This window comes from Staurois parvus, unplaced genomic scaffold (assembly GCF_062004578.1).
Source record: "Staurois parvus isolate SC_StPar_1 unplaced genomic scaffold, SC_StPar_1.0 ptg000230l, whole genome shotgun sequence".
NCBI classification, from domain to species: Eukaryota; Metazoa; Chordata; class Amphibia; order Anura; family Ranidae; genus Staurois; species Staurois parvus.
This window is the reverse complement of record NW_028318026.1, coordinates 5,123,115-5,144,137: the sequence shown is the minus strand read 5'-3', so window position 1 is coordinate 5,144,137 and position 21,023 is coordinate 5,123,115. Positions and strand designations below refer to the sequence as shown.

Here is a 21,023-nt window from a genome sequence, read left to right as displayed (position 1 = left end):
CGGGTGGCGGTAATATTTTTTGGGTGATTAGTGCATTCCAGTGACATAAACGTACAGTTTCCAGCCAACGGCAAGCTGCAATTGACCGATTGTGCTAAATAAACTGACTTTCTGCTTCACAACCACTATTGTACGTTCAAAGAGTTAGATCCATTTACACGCCGGGTGGCGGTAATATTTTTTGGGTGATTAGTGCATTCCAGTGACATAAACGTACAGTTTCTAGCCAACGGCAAGCTGCAATTGACCGATTGTGCTAAATAAACTGACTTTCTGCTTCACAACCACTATTGTACGTTCAAAGAGTTAAATCCATTTACACGCCGGGTGGCGGTAATATTTTTTGGGTGATTAGTGCATTCCAGTGACATAAACGTACAGTTTCCAGCCAACGGCAAGCTGCAATTGACCGATTGTGCTAAATAAACTGACTTTCTGCTTCACAACCACTATTGTACGTTCAAAGAGTTAAATCCATTTACACGCCGGCTGGCGGTAATATTTTTTGGGTGATTAGTGCATTCCAGTGACAGAAACGTACAGTTTCCAGCCAACGGCAAGCTGCAATTGACCGATTGTGTACAATAAACTGACTTTCTGCTTCACAACCACTATTGTACGTTCAAAGAGTTAGATCCATTTACACGCCGGGTGGCGGTAATATTTTTTGGGTGATTAGTGCATTCCAGTGACATAAATGTACAGTTTCCAGCCAACGGCAAGCTGCAATTGACCAATTGTGCTAAATAAACTGACTTTCTGCTTCACAACCACTATTGTACGTTCAAAGAGTTAGATCCATTTACACGCCGGGTGGCGGTAATATTTTTTGGGTGATTAGTGCATTCCAGTGACATAAACGTACAGTTTTCAGCCAACGGCAAGCTGCAATTGACCGATTGTGCTAAATAAACTGACTTTCTGCTTCACAACCACTATTGTACGTTCAAAGAGTTAGATCCATTTACACGCCGGGTGGCGGTAATATTTTTTGGGTGATTAGTGCATTCCAGTGACATAAACGTACAGTTTCCAGCCAACGGCAAGCTGCAATTGACCGATTGTGCTAAATAAACTGACTTTCTGCTTCACAACCACTATTGTACGTTCAAAGAGTTAAATCCATTTACACGCCGGCTGGCGGTAATATTTTTTGGGTGATTAGTGCATTCCAGTGACAGAAACGTACAGTTTCCAGCCAACGGCAAGCTGCAATTGACCGATTGTGCTAAATAAACAGACTTTCTGCTTCACAACCACTATTGTACGTTCAAAGAGTTAAATCCATTTACACGCTGGCTGGCGGTAATATTTTTTGGGTGATTAGTGCATTCCAGTGACATAAACGTACAGTTTCCAGCCAACGGCAAGCTGCAATTGACCGATTGTGCTAAATAAACTGACTTTCTGCTTCACAACCACTATTGTACGTTCAAAGAGTTAAATCCATATACACGCCGGGTGGCGGTAATATTTTTTGGGTGATTAGTGCATTCCAGTGACATAAACGTACAGTTTCCAGCCAACGGCAAGCTGCAATTGACCGATTGTGCTAAATAAACTGACTTTCTGCTTCACAACCACTATTGTACGTTCAAAGAGTTAAATCCGTTTTTATTTTTGGGGTGCTTATTGAATTAAAGAGTATGTCAGACAACACGCAGAGGAGTGGCAGAGGAGGCAATGTTTCAGGAGCGAGCAGACGTGGCAGCAGAGGAAGGGGTCGAGGCAGCACTAGTCGCAGCCAGAGGCCAGTGCTCACGGTGTCATCCAGCGGTCGTGTCTCCACCGACAACCCTGCCGTCATTGATTGGTTGACTCGGTCATCTTCCTCTTCCCAGGTCACCTCTGACACCTACAGCCAACGGTCGGTGGGTACATCAGACACAACCGTTAGTTGGCATGGCCCGGGAGCAAGCCCACTGAAATCACGTGTCCTCGACCTGCCCCTGTCCTTTGGTGTTCCCTCACCAAGCGAAGTATCGCATGCTGTGGGCTCAGCCCCACTGTACAGTGAGGAAGAGCTAACAGAGGGCGGTCAGGAACGGGGGGAGACATCCGCCTCTTCAGCAGCCAGACGAAGAAGTACTGGCGAGGAGACTGGCTCGGTAGCCGGTCTAGAGACAGGTCTGTCTCCTGACCCACACACAGCCGAGGGGGCTAGTAGTGACGCGGAGACCCTAATTGATGATGATGAGGCTGATCGCACTTGGCAGTCTCGTCGTCATCAGGCTATTGCTTCCGCATCATCAGGAGAAGATGGTGCCAGCTTGCCAGCAAGCAAAACAGTCGGTGGGTTGCCCAGGAGGCAGCAGGGTCGCAGCAGTGTCAGTGGAGCCAAACGGCCACGGAGTAGAGCACCAGCTCCACTGCAGCCTACCACCACGGCCAGTAGTGGTGCCGGTGTGTACGGAGGAAGTAGCAGTCAGCCAGTGAGGAGTAGCGGGGGCAAAGTTTCCTACTCGGCGGTGTGGCAATTTTTCGTCAAGCCGCCCGAGGAAGTAAACGTAGCCGTATGTCGACTATGTGGCCAGAAAGTCAAGCGTGGCCAGGGGGCCAATGTTGGGACTACAGCGTTGCGTCAGCATATGCAGCGTCGCCATTCGGTGGCCTGGGAAAACCGTGATAAAGATACGGCGGTTCTGCCTGCCCCAGCCCCCGCTCCATCACCCGCTCCGTTACTTGCTCCGTCACCCGACGTCAATCGCCCTCTATCAGCCAGTCAAGGCTCCAACACCTCTGCTGAGGGGAGTTGTCGCTCGTTGGCATCTTCCGCTCGTTCAGATGCTCCTTCTCCTGCTACTCCTCTTCACGGATTCCGTCAGCAGTCTTTCTTGGAATCCGTTTCCAAGAGACAACAGTTTGCGAGCACGCACCCGACGGTGCAGAAGCTGAACGTCCTCCTGTCCAAGTTGCTGGTGCTGCAGTCCCTCCCTTTCCAAGTGGTGGACTCAGCACCTTTCCGAGAAATGATGGCTTGTGCCGAGCCGCGGTGGAGAGTGCCAAGCCGGCATTTCTTCGCCAAAAAGGCAGTGCCAGCCCTGCATTCACATGTAGAAGAGATGGTGGGCCAGTCTTTGAGCATGTCGGTCTCTGCCAAAATGCACGGCAGCGCCGACGTGTGGAGCTGTAACTACGGTCAGGGACAGTACATGTCATTTACGGCCCACTGGGTGAACGTGGTGCCGGCACAGCCGCACCAGCAACTTGGAAAGGTCACGCCGCTTTTGCCTCCGCGTTTGCACGTCCTTGGTCCAGCAAAGATGTCCGCCTCTACCACCTCTTCTTCCGCCGTGTCCTCAGCCGCCACCCCCGTGCCAAGTCCCATTACCGGCATATCACATGTGCAGGGCGCAACGGTGTCACGCTGTGCTGCACCTGGTATGCCTTGGCGAACGTAGTCACACAGGGGAGGAACTTCTGAGTGTAATGAACAGAGAAATCGACAGATGGCTGTCTCCGCGCAAACTGAAAATCGGAACCATGTTGACCGACAACGGAAAGAACATGGTGTCTGCTCTGCGTCAAGGAAGGTTGTGCCATGCGCCATGCATGGCTTACGTGTTCAATCTGGTTGTCAAGCGGTTCCTAAAATCCACCATCCCACTGCAAGACATCCTTAAAATGTCACGTAAACTTTGCATGCATTTCGGCCATTCCTACACCACAAAGCACACCCTCCTTGAGCTGCAGCGGCAGAACGGAATTCCACAGCATCGCCTGATCTGCGACGTTGCAACAAGGTGGAATTCAACCCTACATATGTTAGACCGCCTTTACGAACAGCGAAAGGCCATCACCGATTTCCTGATGTTACAAGCGGATAAAGGTACTCCCCTGTGTAACTTAGATGTCAGCCATTGGCAGCTCATGCGTGACACCTGCCGCTTGCTCAGGCCCTTTGAGGAGGCCACGCTATTCGTGAGTCGGCAGGACTATGGGATGAACGACGTCATTCCTCTATTGCACGTCCTGGAACAAATGCTGTTAACAATGGCTGGTCAGGGTGCGGTAGACATGGCGCACAGATCTCAACGCCACATGACCCCTGTGGGGGCAGGACAGGAAGAAGAGGAGGAGGTAGAGGAGGACATTGGTGCTCAGGAATTATTGAGTGAAATGGGTGGTTTTTCCACTCAGCGGACAGGAGTGGAGGAGCAGGAGCATCTGGTAGAGGAGGAGGAGGAGACAGAGGACCCAGACGCACCGTGGCAGTATGCTGTGGAGATGGAGGCAGGGAGTCCCTCGCATTCCTTGGCACAAATGGCCCATAGCATGCTCGGTTGCTTGCGTAGCGACAGCCGAATAATAACCATCAGACAGAGGGATGACTTTTGGCTGTCCACCTTGTTGGACCCTCGCTACCGTTCAAAAATGGTGGCCTTTTTCACACCTGCTGAGAGGGAGGCCAAAATAAAGTACTATAAAAACCACCTATGTAGTCAGTTGGTCTCTGCCTTTCTGCGCCAACGTCCATCCTCAGACACTGTGGGCCCTGTGCGCTCGAGGGAATTGCTTTGTATATCTGTCGCCTTAGGGGCCGCTGTCTGGCGACATAAATTTTTGTCACTGTGTAGACATCTATTTATAGGCCGATGTTTGGCCACAAAAATATATTTAGTAATAACCTAGCCGTTCAGGCCGCTCCCTGAACACCTCGGGAATTGCTTTGTATATCTGTCACCTTAGAGGCCGCTGTCTGAACAGCTCATGAATTGCTTTCTATATGTGTCGCCTTTGAGGCCGCTGGCTGGATAGCTGATGAATTGATTTGTATATATGTACTTATTGTCCGCTGTTCGGACAGCTCATGAATTACTTTTTGTATATAGCCTTCCAAACCACTCTCAGAATAAGTCATGATATTCATGCTGTGTATAGCCTTAAAGGCCAATGGTCAATCAAGTCATGATTGTTATAGTGTGTATAGCCTTATAGGCCGCTGTCTTTACAACTTTATAATTCCATGCAGTATATAGCCCTATCGGCCACTTTCTGGCATCCAGTTGCTGTAGCCCCCATCACCACACTGTGCCACGGGCCCCTGTACCGCCTTCTCATACTGCTGCCAGATCCATCCTCTGCCATGTGCGTCTTTGTCGTCTGCTCACGCTGCTGGGTTCCAGTTTTAAAACTAGGCCTGTGTATGGCTTCCAAATACTGCTGCCTCCACCACCACCCTGCGCCATGTGCCTCTGTCGTCTGCTCACGCTGCTGACGGCTTCCGCTTTTTAACCTAGGCCTGTGTATGGCTTCCGAATACTGCTGCCTCCACTGCCACCCTGCGCCATGTGCCTCTGTCGTCTGCTCATGCTGCTGACGGCTTCCGCTTTTTAAACTAGTCCTGTGTATGTCTTCCGAATACTGCTGCCTCCACCGCCACCCTGCGCCATGTGCCACTTCCGGGTCTCCTCACACTGCTGCCAGGTCCATACTGATTCATGGCCCCCTGTACCGGCTCCTCATGAACGTGGTTCAGCGGGTTTGCATCACTTAACGGCAAATCGTTGACAAATGCTGGGACGTTCAGTGTTGTGCGCATTAAGCCAGACACCAAAGGGCAGCACAGACCTGTTATTACTCGCTCAAGCATGGCTGAACAAAACCAGTCTCTACCACAAATTGGACCCAGACCTGCCCAGGGTCTCGTAACTAGATTGCACGGAGGAGTAGAGTCCGTTATCGGAATTAAATAGACAAAACGCCACACCAAAAAGAGTGGCCATTTCCAACACTTATTCCAGAAAGAGGAACAACCCGTTTCATATACGGCCCGTAGACGTTTCACGTCTGCCACATTCAGTCGATTTAAGACACAAGCTCCACTTCCTGTGGTCTCTGACCGTCGATATACCTTTAAGTGTCAGCTTTGAAGCTATATTCCCTCCGGAGCACTGACACTGGTGCCCTTCCGTCAACATGCCTTTAAGTTTCAGTTTTCAACCATATTCCCCACAGAAGCCAAACTCTTGGGTATCCCAGAAGCTGCTCAGCGGGTCAGGGCAATAAAGCTCCCGGTTCGCAGGTTGTTCCGTCTTATGGATGGAAGTACGACGGTATATGATCTTCTTCGCACCCACGGCATTACCTCATAAAATTTCTGCATTGCATCTGCAATCACAACGCTGACTTCCCGGATCGCCACTCAGCCATTGGACTCTTGATAGTCGTCTCCCCACACTGCTGCTGGGGGGACTTTTTAACCTAGGCCTGTGTATGGCCTTCAATTGAAGCTGCTTCCGCTCCGCCACTCTGCCATTGGACTCTTGATAGTCGTCTCCCCACGCTGCTGCTGGGGGGACTTTTTAACATAGGCCTCTGTATGGCCTTTAATTGAAGCTGCTTACGCTCCGCCACTCTGCCATGGGCCTCTTGGGTATCCCAGAAGCTGCTCAGCGGGTCAGGGCAATAATGCTCCCGGTTCGCAGGTTGTTCCGTCTTATGGATGGAAGTACGACGGTATATGATCTTCTTCGCACCCACGGCATCACCTCATAGAATCTCTGCATTGCATCTGCAATCACAACGCTGACTTCCCGGATCGCCACTCAGCCATTGGACTCTTGATAGTCGTCTCCCCACACTGCTGCTGGGGGGACTTTTTAACCTAGGCCTGTGTATGGCCTTCAATTGAAGCTGCTTCCGCTCCGCCACTCTGCCATTGGACTCTTGATAGTCATCTCCCCACGCTGCTGCTGGGGGGACTTTTTAACATAGGCCTCTGTATGGCCTTTAATTGAAACTGCTTACGCTCCGCCACTCTGCCATGGGCCTCTTGGGTATCCCAGAAGCTGCTCAGCGGGTCAGGGCAATAAAGCTCCCGGTTCGCAGGTTGTTCCGTCTTATGGATGGAAGTACGACGGAATATGATCTTCTTCGCACCCACGGCATCACCTCATAGAATCTCTGCATTGCATCTGCAATCACAACGCTGACTTCCCGGATCGCCACTCAGCCATTGGACTCTTGATAGTCGTCTCCCCACACTGCTGCTGGGGGAACTTTTTAACCTAGGCCTGTGTATGGCCTTCAATTGAAGCTGCTTCCGCTCCGCCACTCTGCCATTGGACTCTTGATAGTCGTCTCCCCACGCTGCTGCTGGGGGGACTTTTTAACATAGGCCTCTGTATGGCCTTTAATTGAAGCTGCTTACGCTCCGCCACTCTGCCATGGGCCTCTTGGGTATCCCAGAAGCTGCTCAGCGGGTCAGGGCAATAAAGCTCCCGGTTCGCAGGTTGTTCCGTCTTATGGATGGAAGTACGACGGTATATGATCTTCTTCGCACCCACGGCATCACCTCGTAGAATCTCTGCATTGCATCTGCAATCACAACGCTGACTTCCCGAATCGCCACTCAGCCATTGGACTCTTGATAGTCGTCTCCCCACACTGCTGCTGGGGGGACTTTTTAACCTAGGCCTGTGCATGGCCTTCAATTGAAGCTGCTCCCGCTCCGCCACTCTGCCATTGGACTCTTGATAGTCGTCTCCCCACGCTACTGCTGGGGGGACTTTTTAACCTAGGCCTGTGTATGGCCTTCAATTGAAGCTGCTTCTGCTCCGCCACTCTGCCATTGGACTCTTGATAGTCGTCTTCCCACACTGCTGCTGGGGGGACTTTTTAACATAGGCCTCTGTATGGCCTTCAATTTAAGCTGCTTACGCTTCGCCACTCTGCCATGGGCCCCTGTACCGCCTCCTCTTGCTGCTGCCAGGTCCAGAGTGTGTCATGGGTCCCTGTACGGCCTCCCATTGCTGCTGACTTCATCGCCAGACTCTGCCATGTGCCACTTTCAGGTCTCCTTACACTGTTGGTGGGTTCCATTTTGTGATAGGGTGCTGTATGGCCTTCCATTGCTGCTGCCTCCACCGCCACCCTGCGCCATGTGCCTCTGTCGTCTGCTCACGCTGCTGACGGCTTCCGCTTTTTAACCGAGGCCTGTGTTTGGCTTCCAAATACTGCTGCATCCACCGCCACCCTGCGCCATGTGTCTCTGTCGTCTGCTCATGCTGCTGACGGCTTCCGCTTTTTAACCTAGGCCTGTGTATGGCTTCAGAATAATGCTGCCTACACCGCCACCCTGCGCCATGTGCCTCTGTCGTCTGCTCACGCTGCTGCCAGGTCCATACTGATTCATGGCCCCCTGTACCGGCTCCTCATGAACGTGGTTCAGCGGGTTTGCATCACTTAACGGCAAATCGTTGACAAACGCTGGGACGTTCAGTGTTGTGCGCATTAAGCCAGACACCAAAGGGCAGCACAGACCTGTTATTACTCGCTCAAGCATGGCTGAACAAAACCAGTCTCTACCACAAATTGGACCCAGACCTGCCCAGGGTCTCGTAAGTAGATTGCACGGAGGAGTAGAGTTCGTTATTGGAATTAACTGTGAGGGACTTTTAAACCTAGGCCTGTGTATGGCCTTCAATTGAAGCTGCTTCTGCTCCGCCACTCTGCCATTGGACTCTTGATAGTCGTCTCCCCACGCTGCTGCTGGGGGGACTTTTTAACATAGGACTCTGTATGGCCTTCAATTTTAGCTGCTTACGCTCCGCCACTCTGCCATGGGCCCCTGTACCGCCTCCTCATGCTGCTGCCAGGCCCGTAATCTGCCATGGGCCCCCGTACCGACTCCTCATGCTGCTGCCAGGCCCATAATCTGTCATGGGCCACTGTACCGCCTCCTCATGCTGCTGCCAGGTCCAGAGTGTGTCATGGGTCCCTGTACGGCCTCCCATTGCTGCTGTCTCCATCGCCACACTCTGCCATGTGCCCCTTTCAGGTCTCCTCACACTGCTGGTGGGTTCCATTTTGTCATAGGGTGCTGTATGGCCTCCCATTGCTGCTGCCTCCACCGCCACACTGTGGCTCCACACTCTGGTTTTGGCCCCATGACTGCCCAAATGAGTGAAGTGTGCGGTGATTCTAAGATCGACGGCACTCATCTGCATGTCATACTGACTGACAGTATTATTTCTCTTCCCCAGCAGACTCCAAGGGCATTTAAATTAAAGGTACAGTGTTCTGCACTAATATAAAGGCTCTCTGAAGCCTAGAAACACCCTTTTTATAAGTTAAATTCGCAGTGAATATATTCGGCTCGAAGCGAATTTATTCGGCGAATTCGGCGAATCAGCCGAACCGAATTTTTGAATAATTCGCTCATCTCTAGCGATAACATTTGTTTGGTTAATTCTGCTAATTCCTTATAGTCCTAGATACCCTCAACCCAATAGACTAACTGAAAGTATGATTCAGATCATATTATGTATTTTTTAAAATTAATTTAATATAGCGTTGCACAACACTTAGCTTTTTTTCTATCTATATGTCTGTTGCACTACTGAGGGGGGGGGGTGTTAAGAAGAATTCTGAAACAGCACAGACGGACTTTTTTTTGCATTAGAACCACTTCTGTCTCATTACAAGTCAACGGGAATGGAAAGACAACAGCTTAAAGTTTACAGTTTGGACGAAGGTCTAGACAAGGTCAGTTGCAGGCCAAGTGCACCTGCCAATGATCTCTGAATAATTTCGGAGTCTCAAATGCAAGTGGAATGTACCTGAGAGTACATTGCATGTGCCCAACGCCACAAGCCTAAAGCTCCTGGAAAGAGGTTCTAACTGAAGTGTTGAGGGCTGCCAGTAGTGTTTTTCCAATAAATTAGAAAATCTCCCTGTGCAGTAACGATTACCTCCAAATGTCAGAACACTTTCCTTTCACTGTAAAAATGGCCTAATACTTGCATGCAATGTTAGAAAGCAAGAATGGCTTGATTTTATGAAGTCATCCTGTGCCAGCCAAAGTCAGTTATACAATTATATTATGGCACAAGGGATATATTTAATGAGAAACTGCAATTTGAGTCCTGACACATCTATTTCCAGTGATGATGAGGTGGTACATTTATGTTGTACCTGAACCCAGTAAAATCTCAAAGGAAACATCGAAAAGAACTTCTTGATTCTAAGTAAATCTCAATAGCGCAAAAAATTAGTAGAGCAATAGCTCTAGGCAGATTTGTAAATAGCCAAAGCTCTCATAATCCATAATTACCATAATAATTGGTTAAATGTCATTCTGGTCTTACATATATAGGCACTTTTCATATATTTGATTTGGGACACAACATGTGACATTCAAGGCTGAGTAGCTAATTGGACTCAGCAGCCATACAAAAAGCAAAAGCAGTATGGGGTTTGGTTTGACCCTTGAAAAGGTTCTCATTTATCAAAAAGACATGTTTAAATCATAACAGTGAAATGTCTCAGTGGTTAGGGGGATAAGAAAACAATTTCATACCTTCGTTGCGCAAAGTTAGCTCTCTTTGAATCTCTCTTCATATATTTGCCTCACTGTTTACACTTGATGCCAAATAAAAAGTAATATATATGCAGGCACAAAATATTCCTAAATAGTAATTAGCATCAGTTTAAAAATCACTAAAATGCAGACAGCAAAATACTTTTTCACATGTTAAGTTAGATCCTTTTATTTTATTTTTTTCTTATTTTAGATAAAATGCTTTTTGTATGAGCAGTTGAAAGATAAAAGTGAATCACATTTCCCTGGCCAGTATACTATGACAAACATCATCATGGCATTTCATATCTAGGGTGTTCCCTTGGGCAATCCTCTACATTTTGTCTAGACCATATTCTGTTTTCTGCGATGTTGAAATTTTTTTCTTATTTTGAAGTATAACTCCACCTTTCAGTCAAGCATACATCTGCTTAAAACAGGGATATGAAATTGTCTAGGACTGTAAGTGAAGTCTCATATAGTTCAGGTTTGGGACTATTGATTTTTTACCCATTGATATTTTATATGTCCAGCCAACCCCTTTGGGGTTTTTATTGCTCTCCAGAGAGAGAGATTTTCAATCACTTACTGTCATAGAGATAACAGGAAGACAGCAAATAAAATGAAACAAAATTCTGGTTTTGAAAAAGAAAATTCAAGTAGGTGTTCTCAACCTAAAGAGTAACTCCACTTTCGTGGGGAAAAAAAATGAGCAAATAATTAAACAATAATACAGCGTATACAATTGTGACACATGTCATATTGTAATTGAAGGTTATTAATAAATTACCTTTTCTTTTCAATCTGCAGCACTGTCATTTTCTGTAAAATGCAATGCAATATGGCTACCTGAAGGTGTTCTATGCACAGATGGTGTACAGAACACCCCAGAAAATGTCATTTTCTGTTTGAGGGATTGGTTTACCGATTTTCCCAGAAGTCTACACTAGGATACAAATCAGATTTTTGGCATAACTAAAATGTAATTTTTGGTGAGATACTCCCAAAGGGAAATCACATCTAAAGGGATGTTTCCTCATTAGAGCCCTGCAGGTGCAGCAGCTGACTGATAATTATAAAACTACTCCCATACAGATTCACTCAGTACATGGACACAAACAAACAGTTTTTTGGAAAGAATCTGAAACAAAGTTTGTTAAAATTTTTTAAATGTACATAAAACACCGAGTGGAATGATTTTTATCAACAAAAGTGGAGTTACTTTTCAAAGAATCACCTTCTATTGCTCTTGGTCTTTCTTTCCTGCTGTGATCTGACTTCCTGTTAGAGGGTGTCTACATTCGTTCTCCATGGTCCCACTGTATGTAGGAACATAGCCACCCTCTTTTACTCTCTCCCCAGATGAACTATGGGCTATGGGATGTATAGTGTGCAAAGAGCAGTGCACACAACCGTAACTAGCATGCACTGCTCTTTCCAAACAAACAGATGCGAGGGGAAAAAAGGTGAGGTTTGGGAGCTCAGGGATGTTATTAAAGAGTTACATAACGCTTAGAAGGGAGGGAGAAAGACACAGTAAGAGATTTTTTTCATGAAAAAAATAGATTACAGGGCCATTATGTAGTGAATGTATATGGATTATTTTGAAAAATAAAGATATTGGGGATTATTTACTAAAACTGGAGTGTGAAAAATCTGGTGCAGCTCTGTATAGTAACCAATCAGCTTCCAGGTTTTTTTTTTCAAAGCTTAATTGAACTAGCTGCAGTTAGAAACTGATTGGCTACCATGGTCAGTTGCACCAGATTTTGCACTCTCAAATTTTAGTATATCAACCTCATTGTTTAGTGTCACTTTATGGAAAATCTCAAACAGCTATTCAGACAACATTAAAAGCTGACAGAGGCTTAAGCTTTCCCATAATCTAACAATAAACTATTTTTGTTTGTATTGCTTCTGGAGATTTTTCTTCATGTCCCACCTGGTAAAACCATTCATACTCTGACAGTAAATGAGGGGAGAACTCTCTATAAACTAATCAGTCCCTTATTCAAAACTAAAATAAAATAGTTTGGATGAACCTACTGTAAAAGTACTATTTCTGAGGACTGGTTCTTTCAGCAGCTCTTTATCATAAAATCCCTTACTAATATGCTCCACTTACATTCAAAGCAGCATCAAAGACTTTTTCCTTTTTTAAAATCCAAACTCTATAGTTCAGCAAAAACCCTCTTATGTCTTGTGCATTCTACTCACTGACTGGGCAAACCCTCTGGACCAATTGCAAAGAGTGCCTAAACCTTCCAAGAATACAATTTCTTGAATGTATACGTGTAACAGATCATTTACTGACTATGCCCAGCAATCCATGGGCCTCTATAAATGGACCAACCATTTCCCATTTTCCCATTTGCCATGTACAGTATATTCTTCAATAAGGCTTGGAGCACAATAACCGTCCCCATTTACTGGGAAATGATGCTAAGAATGTATCATAAAGCATATGTTTTCCGTCATAGATCCTTGCTTATGGAACCCTAAGTCTGTCTACTAAGTACCTTAAATGTGGCCATGACTCCATAGACATATAATAGGATTTTTTTGGACCTTCCCTAAGCTTTTGGAAAATTGTGGCTCACTATGTTACTAACCACTTAGTAAATGTTTTCCTTTCAACTCCTGCATGGACAATCCTTGGCATTCTGGAATTGCAGGGAGATAAGTAGAAAATTATTGTTCATTATCTCTTTAGTGAAAAAAAAGAATATAATTGGTTTAGCCTGCATTGCGTTCGCTAAGCCTTTTCCTAGATAAAATGATGTTGGTTGGCAAATGGACTGGCCTGAAACAACTTTGTGGAAGAAGACAACGTGGGAATAGTTTATTGTTACTCTACCTACTTTAAGCATTTGCCCCCTTCCTGACCAGGCCATTTATTGCTATGCAGCACTGCTCTACTTTAACTGACAATTGTGCAGTCATGCAATGCTGTACCCAAATGAAATTTAGATCCTTTTTTTCACACAAATAGAGCTCTCTTTTAGTGATATTTGATCACCTCTGTGTTGTTAATTTTTTTGCAATATACATGAAAAGAAAAATCAACAATTTTAAAAAAATTTAGCGATCAGTGACTTATAACAGGACTGCGATAGTGGGATGGGCAATTTGATACTAACTGATGCTGGGGGGGAACTGACTGACACTGACATCACCAGTGACATTATCACAGTGATCAGTGCTAATAATATGTACTGTCACTGTACTAATGGCACTGGGTAGGAAGGGGTTAACATCTAGGGCAATTGGAGTTAAATGTGTGATTAACAAGTGTTAATGTGTGTACTGTGTGCTGATTTTTACTAAGAATTGTGTTGTTTTCATTTCTTGCCAACATGTGCCCCTGTCACTGAACAGAACTCTGTTCAATGAAACAGAGCCAATCAGCGAGTCCAGGCGGTCAATGTTTGGATAGGACCAGATCAAGTACAAGATAAGTGATCTGGCGCTTTGCTGCTGTACATGTATGTGGTGAGGTCAGCAAATGGATATGAAGAGCTTTGCCTTGGTCTTCTGTTATACCATCAAAACTCTTTCTCTGATTTTCTTCTAATGACTCTTCCATCTATCTTTAGCCTCCTCTGCAGTGGTTCTCTATTACCTTTTTTTTTTCCTCCATAGAACTAGTCGGCCGATGCTGAGAGTTTTTCTGTTTTGTTGTTTCATGTGCATGTGCCTCATTGTTACTTACTATTGTATTCTTCTCTTCTTTTTTGTTTTGTTATTTTAACTGGAATGTAACTCATCCAGTTTGTTTCTTATCCTCATTAATAGTATTTTTTTGAAATATAACATTTCTGTGTTTGCAGATGGTGCAAACCTATATAGTAGAATAGTTATACTAACTAATAATAGCAAATAAAGATCAACTATTATTATTATTCAGGATTTATAAAGTGCCAACAGTCACTGTTGGCTCGGGCCCACTGCTCTGGATGGCTGTGCACAGCACAGCCATCCAGGGCAGTGTGCTTACAGTGAAGCACCAATACACCGCCCCCCTAGTAAAACACTCCCTGCACAGTTAACCCTTTGATCGCCCCTCATGTTAACCCCTTCCTGCCCAGTGCCATTAGTACAGTGTCAGTGCTTTTTTTTAGCACTGATCACTGTATTGGTGTCATTGGGGATGCCAGTGATACCAAGTCAGTGTCAGAATGATTGCCACAGTCCTGCTATAAGTCGCTGATCACTGCCATTACTAGAAAAAAACCAAAACATTCCAGTATCTATACCACCATTTGTAAACGCTATAACTTTTACGTAAACCAATTAATTTACACGTATTGGAATTTTTTTTAGCAAAGACACCGTAGCAGAATACATTTTGGCATAAATTTATGACGAAATTTGATTTTTACATTTTTTTACTGGATATGTTTAATAGCAAAAAGTCAAAAATATAGTTTTATTCTCAAAATTTATGGTCTTTTTTTTATAGAGCAAAAAATAAAAAAAAGTGCACAGGCGCTCAAATACCACCAAAATAAAGTTCAATTCGTGTGGAAAAAAAGGACATAAGTTTCATTTGGGTACTGCATTGCATGACCACGCAATTATTAGTTAAAATAATGCAGCTCCGTAACGCAAAAAATGCCCTGGTCAGGAAGGGGGGTAAATCCTCAGGAGGGCAAGTGGTTAATAATAACTGCTGCAGCAAGGGACACAAAAAGATATACTGTGCATGTTTCCAAATAACTGTTGTGTTTATTCGACACATTTGACATTTTTTATACACATGTTTGCATAGGTATCACATTAATATTACAATTATACTATTATGGTAACAAGGGGCTTTACATAGGCAGGCTTATTTCTAAGCAGGATTTGAAAGAATGCAAACATGTAATGAAAATATTGTTAGTGCCGTGTGCATGATGAGTGCCGTGTACTACAAATAGGCAAAGCATACAAAATAGAATACAATTTTATACAGAATTTACAATTTCCTTTACAGAGTAATACACTGTATATCACTGGTCTTATGGCATCATTATAAATTAATCAAGTAACCTACCTTTCTTTTTAGTGTTCGGTTTTTGAGAAGGCTCCATACTGTTATCCTCTGTACTGGTCTTGTTTTTCTTGTTTTTCTGTATACAGTAAATTGTAAAAAGGTTAAGTCAGATTAGGAAATTGATTTATGTATACTTTGACATTCTGTAGTTACAATTAGTTGGCATTTGTGCCAAGTAAATTAAATAGAGCTAATACCCATTTTTCCCATTTTTTTGTACTTCACCATTTAACCACTTGCCGACCGCAGATAGCCGAATGATGGCCAGCCAGTTCTGTCCTATAGACACAGCTGATCATGTGATGTGGTAAAAGGCCAATCACAGCCGCTTTTTACCACGTGATCAGCCGTGTCCAATGACACAGCAGATCTCCGGTAAATGCAGTTGCTGGTTATCAGCTGCATTTTCCTCACACTGTCAAAGCATGAGGAAAGTACTGCCGATAATCGGCAATTGTCAGAGGACGGATTGGCACCGATCATCAGGGCACTGAAGATCAGTGTCCTGATGATCAATGCCAAGCAGTGCCACTCACTAGTGCCACCCACCTGTGCCCATCAGTGCCATCCACCTGTGCCCATCAGTGCCCATCAGTGCCACTCACCAGTGCCACCCATCAGTGCCCAGTAGTGCCACCAGTCAGTGCCCAGCAGTGCTGCCAGTCAGTGCCGTCAGTCATTACCACCCATCAGTGCTGCCCATCAGTGCCACCTATCAGTGCTGCCTATCAGTGCCCATCATTGTTGCATATCAGTGCAGCATCATCAGTGCCAGCTCATCAGTGCCCTTCAGTGCTGTCTATCCATGCCATCTTATCAGTGCCGTCTATCAGTGCCCATCAGTGCCACCTATCAGTGCTGCCTATCAGTGCAGCCTCAATAACGCACATCAGTGAAGGAGAAAAATTACTTGTTTGCTAAATTTTATAATAGAAACAAGAAAAACTTTTTTTTTCAAAAGTTTTGCTCTTTTTTTGTTTATAGCGCAAAAAATAAAACACCCAGCAGTGAGTACATACCACCAAAAGAAAGCTCTATTTCTGTGAAAAAAATGATAAAACTTTCATTTGGGTACAGTGTTGCATGAGTGCGACAATGCTGAAAGCTGAAAATTGGCCTGGGCACGAAGGGGGTAAAAGTGCTTGGTATGCAAGTGGTTAATAAGACTTACAGTGTAACTAAAGTTAACAAGATGACGTATTCTTCAACTTTAAATTTTCAATTGTTTCATCCTGTTTCTTTAAAATTGTGTGTACAATACCCTAGAATTGTTCCATAGATATCCATTAATTTCCTTTCAGGTGCACTGAGACTAAAAGTGTAAATAATAAGTCTGAGTGAAAGAACACGCCCCTGGCATCCCCTTAGATGAATATGTTCCTCCATATTGAACACGGGATATTGCAGACTTTAGCTGTCTTGTACTTATCAGTTTCTTTATTGTTCTAGAAGTGCAAACTGCATAGTTAAAGTATGCACCATCCACTGGCCAGCACCCTCCCTGATATACGTATTCACACCTATAGGGTGCCCAGAGATGTGTTACTTTACTATGACTCAGAAGGAACAGCAGTGCAGTTACTGGGGGCACTGCAAGCAACTATGGGAGATGTAGTTTTGCAATCAGCAGGAAGCTATTGTATCACTTTCCTCTGCTGGCTGTTACAAAGAGCTGGAAATACTGAAAGATGTACAAAGTAAGATGTAAGAAGGATTTTAATAATTCCACTGGTAAAATTCAGTGAAGATTTTTTTCACTTTTACTCTTACTTGAAACTAGTGTTTGAAAATGAAAATTGCAATTGTAAAGGTTGGATGAAAGGTTTATTTATCTTCGATAAGTAGTTATGGACTATATATATCAGACCAAAAAGAAGGCAAACTGAGGAGTAATAGGATAACCAGTCACTTACATAGAGTAATAGTATCGCAAAAGCAATCATAAGCAAAAGCAATTATAAAGACTGCAAATGGTATCCGATTCAAACTGGTAAACACTAAGCTCCAGATATCTAATCTGCTCCAGATTCCTAAAAATAACTAACAAACATGGCAGAAGGAAAACACAATATGTGGGGCAATTAAGCACATGGAGGGGGAGTAACTGTGTAGGAAGAGTGTGTTAACATTTTTTGCCACTTATCGGAACCAGTAATCATCAAGCTGTCATTTGTACAGTCCAGAGTTCAAAATTCAATAAGCATTCTGATTTTACCAGCAACAGAAATATTGTATGCGAAATGAAAATTAAAATCCTTCCTTTATTAAAAGAGCTAGTAGGAACAGGTTCTATCTGACACATTTTGCATTAGGCACAAGGCTGCCTCAGAGTATTATTTGAGAAACCGCTGTGTCCAACACAAAATGTATCAGTTATGAGTTATCCCTGCTGATTATTTTAATAAAGAAAGATCATTATTTTGCATGTTGGTGTACAGTGTTTTTATTGCCAGTACAATTCATTGCTTTGGTGAAGATGAGTTGAGCAGGCACCTGAGATGTAGCTATGGAGTGTGGATCTTAATCTCACCTAGAGTGGCTTGAGGAATGTAAAATATACTGGTTTCAAAGGAAAACAGGAGATGTTCTTGATTACAAACCCTACAGAACTTAACTCTCAGAAAAAAATACATAATTATATAGAGAACTGTACGTTCTGTATAGTATTGCATTATTTTTTATAACAAAAATACAGTTTTCTCCTTACTTTGTATGTTTTCTTCTCCCTGCACTGTGCACATCCTGTGGACTTTTGAACCCCTTTGAGGATGTGTGCATGCTCCAGCAGTAACTGAACATGGCAGTTTTACTGTGGTGACCCATACACTCTGTGTGTGTTGTAAATAACAACTTGCCATCCAACTTGCAAAGAACAATCCAAAATAATATCTCCTGCTCCTGATGATCACAGAGATACGACATATGTGTATGTTAGTTGTTGTTTGTACCCATAGTACGGCCCAGAAACAATAGTGCGCATTTTGCTTTTTTTTTTTTATCCTGCCACTGCCAATACTAATTTAAAAATAAAAAAAAAATCCTGACAAAAAAAATACTGACTCTGATCCTTGACCCTCACCTTTAACCCTGACCTTGAGCCAAACACTAACCCTGGCATTGACCTAGATCAAACCTTGATCTAGGTACATTTATTTATTTTTTTACAATCACTTTTTTTTCTCTCTGAAAGGACAGAGAGAGATACAATGTATCTCTCTCCTCCATTCAAAGAGAAAGCAAGGGGGTGGGCTTCACAGTGGCTGATCACTGTGATATCCAATCAGAGACTTCCCAGCAGAAAGACAGGTACGCAAATTAGCGGCCCCACAGAAAAAAACAAAGTCCAGTGGGGCTGCTAATTTGCGTATGCTCGGCGCCAAGGGATTAAAGAAGTAGGGCTAAAGCTCTTTTTGCCTTACTTCTCCTAAAGGTCTTTGGTCTGCACTCCTGTGACCTGTATTCACTCAGCTGGTCCAGACACTGAAGAGAGTTCAACTTTAATGTTGAGATCCACCCAGATGCCTGACCAGCAGCTGACTCAGCCTCTCAGCATGGCTGCTGAGAGCCTGAGCCAGCCACTCCCACTCCCTCCACAGCCCAGCTCTCCAGTGAGCACTGAGGGGCAGAGCAGAGAGCTGGAGACTGACAGTTATCGCTCTCTGCTCAGAGAAGACTGAAACGTAGTGATCAGCAGTCATTATTCACTCAGTTAGAGGCAGTGGGGAACAGGTGCAGCATCGGATTGATGTTGCAACCACCTGGGTGAGTAAGTACGTTAGTTTTTTTCAAAAGCTTTGGGCACCAATGGAAAGGTACCAGCAAAAAAGTTGTTTTTTTTTGCCTAGCTATCGTGTCATTAACCCTTTTGCTGCTAGGCCCAGTCTCTCTTCAGATGGTCAGCTTCACTTCAGATGACCAAATCATGTTTGCTATTTTTCACCTTTTTTGCTTTTTTCCACTGTTTATTTGTTGAAAGCAAAGGGCCTGTAGAATTACAAGATGGTGCTTCTGATTGTGTATGTTTCATGATAGTTGCAAAAATATTTTCAAAACTTTATTTTCAATTAAAACCTTACAATCATTTTAGCGTACACAACTACAACATAACTTTCTTACGAATCCAAGAGATAAAACTGTATGGATGTTAATACATTACAAATAATTGTAAGCTTTAAATTGTGCTTTTTTTGGGAAAAGGGGAAATAGATGGAATGTAAGCTGTAAATAGGTGATTTACAGCTAAACCGAATTTTGATAACTTCACATTCCTCACCCCACCCGTTAAACTGATGACAATTTTTCAAAAATAATGGCTTATGTTTTGTGTAAATTAAGATTTTAAGCCCCCATGATATCATCGTCTCATAGAAAAATGTGCTGTTTCTTGGCTCTGGTAGAAGAACTTTCATTGTTTCCTCACACCACATTCATTTGATTTACAATCACAGGTTTGAATGGATGTAACAGACAGGGGTCTCCTGGCTTGGCAGCCACACTGTGAAGTCATGATTGGTGGGGCTGACCAGAAACCTCCTGACCTGTCACTCAAATGATGCAAGATGAGTGGACAGGTCAGACCAGGAGTGCGTCGGACCCAAGGAGTCTGAGATACTATTATGTCACTGCTCAGTGAAATGAACTACAGAGGGGAAGCTGCAAGAGCACTGGCTGGGGGAATAACAGGTATAGTGGAAACTGGTCTTGTAATCAGAGCTCTTCTGAACCACTTGCCTACTGGACACTTTTACCCCTTTCTTGATCAGGCCAATTTTCAGCTTTCAGTGCTGTCGCACTTTGAATGACAACTGCGCGGTCATGCAATGCTGTACCAATATGACATTTTTAGCATTGTTTTCACACAAATAGAGCTTTCTTTTGCTAGTTTTTAATCACCATTTTGGGTTGTCCCCAGAAAAGTAATAGAGGGGAAAACTTCCAATTGGAACATTAGTTCTGCTGACCTGGGGGTCCCCAAGGGATTCCTTTCATTTACAGTAATTTCCTCTTACTTCCTGTTTTAGCTATGGGTGGCAAAAAAAAAAAAACCTGACAGGGGCTATAACCCCCTCCCCCTTACTCTATCCAAAATGAAATAAAAAAGTTTTGCATTATAGCACTATTTTAGGCCATAGAATTTCTGAAGGGGCATCATTGTTGGGCCATACTTATGGGATCAGTTGGCCTTTATCCAGTTCTTTTGGAGATAACACACAAATAACAATTATTCCAAGTGAACATAAGCTGTGTATGATTTCTTTTGCAGCTGAAGTTTTGCCTTAGCCTCCCAAAACGTTAAATCATTCATTTCATTTATAATATCCCCCACATGTAATATGATATTTTAAATTGCATATCATGTTCCCAATGGTCTTCTAGTCTTAGCATATTCTTTTACAAGTTGAGATAGGAAGAATAAAGAGATTATCTCTCCTAAGATATTATTGATTGCAGTTTATGTTCTCAACAAGGATAATAACACAAAACAATTTCCTTATATCAACAACAGTTCAATCAGAAGTTATGAAAAATTCAAACACAGAAGTCATCCCATGCGACCTTGCTCAATTGATTGTGATCACATACTATAATAGAGAACACACATAAAATTCTATCCCTTGACTCTGAAGCTTGATAAACTAAAGCTAAAACATTAACAGGATTTACCCAATAAGCCTGAATGAG

At 43.9% G+C, this 21,023-nt stretch overlaps 1 protein-coding gene across 1 annotated transcript in view; it reads right to left on the bottom strand.

Moving 5' to 3' along the window:
- CNGB3 (cyclic nucleotide gated channel subunit beta 3) overlaps positions 1–21,023 on the bottom strand; it is a 209,217-nt gene that overhangs the window by 170,953 nt on the left and 17,241 nt on the right. Inside the window, exon 2 of the mRNA XM_089679736.1 lies at positions 15,342–15,417. Within this exon, the coding sequence (XP_089535862.1) occupies positions 15,342–15,417 (76 nt within the window). The remainder of the gene's footprint in view (positions 1–15,341; positions 15,418–21,023) is intronic.